The 6,339-nt window shown below is 30.7% G+C and overlaps 1 protein-coding gene across 1 annotated transcript; it reads left to right on the plus strand.

Annotated features, from left to right (window-relative positions):
- Window positions 1-4,376: 4,376 nt before the first annotated feature.
- On the plus strand, window positions 4,377-5,015 carry LOC135928419 (zinc finger CCHC domain-containing protein 9-like). The gene has a single exon (XM_065464882.1). It carries the CDS (start codon window positions 4,377-4,379, stop codon window positions 5,013-5,015), a length of 639 nt encoding a protein of 212 aa, XP_065320954.1.
- The last annotated feature ends 1,324 nt before the right edge of the window (window positions 5,016-6,339 follow it).

The following is a 6,339-nucleotide window of genomic DNA, read 5'->3' on the forward strand; positions in this document are numbered from 1 at the left end:
ATGCAAATTACTTTTAAACAAAATCAAGGAAAAACGAAAGATATTCAAATATACTTTTAAACAAAATTAAGGAAAACGAAAGAAATCTCTATGCAAATTACCACTATGTAAATGTAGATTAAAGAAAAAGGATATATATAATGGAGAAAATATTATGCAAAAGGACTTGTTTCTTTTTTTTTAACTTAGAATTTTATTTTTTAACAGATAATTTTTAGTGTTTTATACTTTACTTTTTCTTTTTTGGTTATGTCTTCCCTTTATATTAATTTATAAAATTTTATTTAATAAAGGATTCAAAAATATAATTTTAGTATTTAATTATTTTTATTTTTATTTCTATTTTATATTTAAGTTTCTAATCTCCCAATCCAAATTCTCCCAACCACAACATTTCATCACGTATTTAATTAAAGTTGATAGGTGTATCCCCAAAATCATTTATAAGTGATATTTTCAACAACTTCATCGTGACATTCTTGTGGTAATCTCGAGAGACAATCAGGAACAACATTATATTTACCGGCTTTATATTTTATATTGAAATCATAACCTCCTAATGTTATATACCACTTCTGCAGTCTTAAGGACATAGTACTATTGTCCTTAAGACCCTTGGTGAAGATGTGGACTAGAGGTTTAATGGTCAGTAAAAATTGTAAATTTGGTGCCGATTAAGTATTCCTGGAACCTCTTTATAACGAACATAATAGCTAGAGCCTCACGCTCAATATTGGTATAGTTCATTTCGGATTTTAATAAAGTTCTCGACGCGAAAGCTATTGATTTTTCTTTGCCGTCTTTTTCAGTATAAAATAATACAGCTTCTAAACCACATTTAGATGCGTCAGTAGCAATTCCTATAGATAATTCAGGGTTAAAATAGGTCAAGGCAGGAGAAAGACTAATCAACTTCTTTAAATCATTAAAACTTCTAGAGTGTTCTAAGTTCCAAGTCCATTTTTCTTTGTTGACGATTTTATATAGAGGATAGGCTATTTCTGCAAAATTGTTCAAAAATTTTCTGTAGAGGCCAGCCATTCCCAGAAATATTGATAATTTAGCAGCTGATTTTGGTTCTGGGATATTCACTATTGCTCCAATTTGTCGTGATTAGCGTGAATCCCCTTGGCGTCAATATCATGACCCAGGAACCTCACTTTATTTTTAAAGAACACACTTTTGATGAAGTTAGGTATTAATCCAAACGATGATATTCTTTCAAACACTTTTTTTATATTGTTTAGATGAACTTCATCGTTTTTTCCGGTTATAAGTAAATCATCAATATAAAATATGACATCTTTCATGTCACCGAAGATCTGGTCCATGATCTGTTTAAAGATTGCAGATGAGGTCTTTAGCCAAAGGAAGTCTAGTAAATCGATAGTATCTCTTATGCGTGGATATAGTCAAAATATTTCTGCAATTTTTATCATCGGAACCTGTAAGAAAGCATTTTTAAAATCGATATTGATAAATTTCTTTCTTTCTGAAAGTTTAGCTATTAGATCATTTATTCATGGAAGCGGATATTTAAAATCCTCTAAATTACAGTGTCCTTAAAATCAGCGCAAAGCCTAATGCTCCCATCATCTTTGTAGACAGCGGTAATAGGACTTGCCCATCAAATATCATTCACCGGCTCAATAATTTTATCATGTATCCATTTATCAAGTTCTTTGCCCGCAAGATCAATCTTTGCATAGGGTATACGTCTAGATGATATAATTTTAGGTTGGGCATCTCTTCTTAAATGTAGTTTGACACTGTTAATTGGTCCGTTAGTTAATTTGGATTCGCACTCTTTAATCAGTTTTTTTATTTCATCTTCGTAATTGGTGTCAATGTTTGCTATAAATTTATTCAAAATATTCTTGAAGGCGTTGATCCATGTACGTCCCAACAAGGCATTTTTTCTTGAATCATCAACTACCGTAAATATTTCGTGATGCCCATAAGTAACTTTGACTTGCGTAATGCCGATGATCTTAATTAAGTTTCCATCATAGGCGGTAAGTTGCAACTTGGATTTTTTAATTTATTTAATGCCAACTTTTTTAGCCATTTCTTGAGGTTTTATGGTGAACTTGGAGCCTGTGTCGACTTGCATCGTTGTTATAACATCATTTACTTTTTAAGTAGTCATAATTGCATTATCTTAATCATTAAGCATGTCCTCAGTTAAGTTATTAATGTATCATTATTATCATTATTTTTTGTAGAGTTGACTTTATCTTCAACAATTTCTTCAATATTCATACTATAGTTGTTGTTGTTATATTGTAATTACTTTCTCTGATTGTGATCGCTTCCTCTATAATAATTTGAGTTGTTACTATAAGATTGGTAATTATTGCGATTTCGATTATCGTATTGGATCTGTTTCCTCTGATTATTATCATACCTATCTAAAGTTATTATTATCATAATTCCTATTTCTATTCCTATTATAATTGTTATATCTATTATCATAATTTTGTCTAAAATTGTTTCTAAAATAGTTATTGGGTCTAAAATAATTATTATTATCACTCCTACAGTTATATCTAGGAAAAATGTTATCGGAAGTGCTTTAGTTAACTAAACCTTTATGCTCATTATTTTTAATATGAAAGTTTTTATTTTTATCGGACTTTTTATCGTAATTAACATAACTCATTATCAATAGATTTAATATTAATGCTATCTAATCTACTCCCTATCTCCATCATTTCATTTAAGGTTAAATTAATATCTTTACTTAATTTATATTTTATTTTGTCGTTTAAAGTTGACGTTCTTAACTTTTCTTTTTTCCTACTCTCGTCGGAAAAAATAACATTTTTATTCAGTCTAAGGTGCCATTCTAAAAAGTTTTCTTTTGAGTTTTGACACTTATTAATTAAAGAAGATATATCTGATCTCCATAAACTCAGATTCTCCGTATACATAGAATCTGCCATTTAAGGCCTCGTAACATCTTAACATATCCTTTAAGTTACAAAACTCAAAGAACACCTCTCCATTATTGGGTCCACGTATATATTGTGCATCCGAATTGTCCTGAGTTCAAATAAAATATTATTAACAGATACAGAAAATGGAACATTTTTGATTTTGAAGATGTACATGTTTTCAACAAATAAATTTATTTTTTGTAATTGTAGTAGTTGGAACAAATTATTAATGTGTTGTTATTATGGCGGGTTGAGATGTGTTAAAAAAAAATTATCGATTGTATTATTATGTTATATTTTTTTTCGCGAAGATTGTTATTTTTTTTTATTTTAAATAGTTTAATAGTAGATTAGATATATATTATTTTGTTGTTTTAAAAAGTTTATATTTTTTTTATATATTTTTTTTTACAATGTATATAATATATAAAGAGAAGAAAAAAATAATAAAATTATTATTTTTGTGTGTAAAAAGTTTTAGTGAAGAGTAAGAAAAGAAAAAGAAAGAAAAAAAAAACAATTAAAGGGAAAACAAAAATAAAGGAATAACTCAGGTAAAAAAAAATACATTTAAAATTTAAAAAAAAATAATCAGCGTAGGAATTTGAAAAGTCACCAGAGTAAGAATTAGAAAAGTGGTGGTCAAAAAACTCGCTACCTTCTGCGTGAACAAGCGATTAAGAGTGTATTTACCCATTTGTTGGGTGGTTATAGTCAGTAAGAGTCAAGTAAGAGTGTATTTACCCATTTGTTGGGGGTTATAGTCAGCAAGAGTTATTTAAGAGTTTAGTACCCATTTGTTGGGTAGGTTTCATTGAGAAAGCGATATTTAAGATTTTGTTGGGTTTTAAGTAAAAGGACAAATTAGACGGAAGTGCTGCTCAAATTTTGGCCAGTAGAAACCTGTTACACGGAAGTAGTGCCCAAATTTTTGCGAAAACAAATCTATAAGAAATTCCCGCAAAATTTTAATAAATAAGCCTAGTACATGGAAGTGCTGCCAAATTTTTGCAAATATAAATCTATTAGACAAATTTATCCAAAATTTAATAATTAAGCCAACTACACGGAAGTGCTGCCCAAATTTTTGCAAATATAAAACTGTTAGACGAAATTTACCAGAAATTGTATTGGAAGTGCTGTCCAAATATTTTTAAACGTAAATCTGTTACAAGAAATTTACAAGAATTTTGTCATACATTGACCTATTACGTGTGCATGTATATGTGCATCATTGGCTTATTTACGCTACTTATAATATCTTACTTGTTGACATTACAAATAACCAAGATTTTTATTTTGAAATTAATCATAAATTTTTTATAACGCCAAGATGAAAAGTTTAAAATTTGTTAAATACTGGGAGGCTCAGCATGATATTTTTGGAGCGCTGGTTAATTTATTAATATGGATATTTAGTTTAGTTTGGGCAGGAGAATGAGAAGGAGTCGCAGCGTAAGAATTAAAGGACAAACTTTGACCATTGAGCGATATAATGGAGAGGAGGATATGATGGGTAAAGTTACTTGGTTACCGGTTCAGGAGTTAATTAAAGGGTCAACGGATAGCGATATAAATAGTAAAATATATGGCTCTGATAAACAAAGTTTGGGAAATAATCAAGTGTTGCGACCATATAGAGAGCCCAGAGAAAATTCTCGGGGAAGGAGAGTAGAAATACAAAATTTTGAATCTCGGGGGAGAGGGGTAATGAGCTGTTATAATTGCGGTAAACCAGGTCATATGCTCATAGATTGCCGTGAGGCGAAATGTTTTGGTTGTGGAAAATTAGGACATATAGCCCCTTATTGTCCGGGTAAGCAAGAGAGATTAAGATGTGCGGGTTGTGGTAGGTTTGGGCATAATAAGGAGGAATGTAATGCGAACAATTACAATAACAAAAGTGATTTCCCACAGAGAGGGATGAGTGCGAATGCTTTAAATGTGAGAATTATTGAGTGGGAGAGAATGGAAGAGGGGCGGACAGTTAATGTCAAAGAGTTGGAGGAAAAAAATATAGAATGTTTTCGATGCCGAAAGGGTGGGCATGTGGCGAGGGACTGTGAGAATTTGTGACTATATGATAGTGAAAAAAGTGCAGTACAGGTCGGGGCAAGACCAGGATTGCCATGTCTCCCCATCAGCGCGAGACTCCTGCCATTTTTTATTTTACACGCAGACATCTCTCTCCCGCAAAACTACCGCAATTGGAAATCTCCCGCAAAAATCAACCGCAATTTTTTAATTTCTCCCGCAATTTTATTTTTAGTATTTTAACATTTTTAATATATAAATAATAATTTTGAGAGACATTAATTGATGATTTTTATATTTTTAAAATAATTTAAAATATTTATTCGAAAAACATGTCTAGTTTGTAAATTTCTTTCTATCCTGTTTTATTTTTATCCAATAATAAATCAACATCATTCCATTCATATAAGTCAGTACAGGGGGGTATATCAACATCGATTGCAATACAAAAATATTCTCAAATAATAAATAATACAGATGCAACTACATTTGCGGAAATCGTATACATCTATCATGTAGTTCAACATTCACAGAGCTATATCATCACAATGTGGGTCGAATCATTTTCTCATGATATTTAACGACTCCAATATAAGTGCAAACCTTACTTGTGGCAGAACAAAAATGAGCAAGGCTATCACAAGTGTTTTAGTACCTGAATCCTAGAGGTCAATTCTAGACCATTTGAAAGTTAGCCATCCATATTCAATTCTAACAGATGCATCTAATAAAGGAAATATTAAAACATTTCCCTTGATCCTTCGCTATTTCAACAAGAATAAGAACATTTCCATAAATCTGTTAAAATTATTTCCTCGGATAGTAAAAAATCCAACGATGTAGCTAGCCACATAATGGTAAATATAGCTGATTCAGGTTTATCAATGATTTGCATGTCAGCTTTCTGCGCTGATAATGCCTCTGTATATTTTGGCAAAAACCAAAGATACCGAATTGAGGCAGCCCAATAATGAATTAATACCAATTGGCTGTATATGTCATTAATTCTCGCAAGAAGGCTATGATTGTACTATCTGTGGATGTCGAAATAATTGTGATGAAATGTTTTAACGAATTTAGTCATCAACTAAAAGAGTTAATGAATTAAAAGAGTTGGTGAAGTGGTCTGACTTTGAATGGTGTGAGTTGTTGCGATGTATACCTATTAGATGGTTGTCATTAATACCTGCCATCGATAGAATTTTAAAATTTTACAAACCCTTAAAAAAATACTTTTCTTAAATAAAGATTTTAAAAGATTGTCCTAAATTGTTGAAAAATTTTTTCGAGTTTGAAATGGGAGAAGCATATTTGGGATTCGTTTCACATGTAGGAAATCTACTTCATGCAGTTAATATTCAGTTGC

Source organism: Gordionus sp. m RMFG-2023, chromosome 1 (genome assembly GCF_954871325.1).
Source record: "Gordionus sp. m RMFG-2023 chromosome 1, tfGorSpeb1-WG-v2, whole genome shotgun sequence".
Lineage (NCBI taxonomy): Eukaryota > Metazoa > Nematomorpha > Gordioida > Chordodea > Parachordodidae > Gordionus > Gordionus sp. m RMFG-2023.

What these genes read in the sequence shown, in the direction of transcription:
- LOC135928419 (XM_065464882.1), top strand. Translation starts at nt 4,377, where the DNA reads ATGAGAAGGAGTCGCAGCGTAAGAATTAAAGGACAAACTTTGACCATT.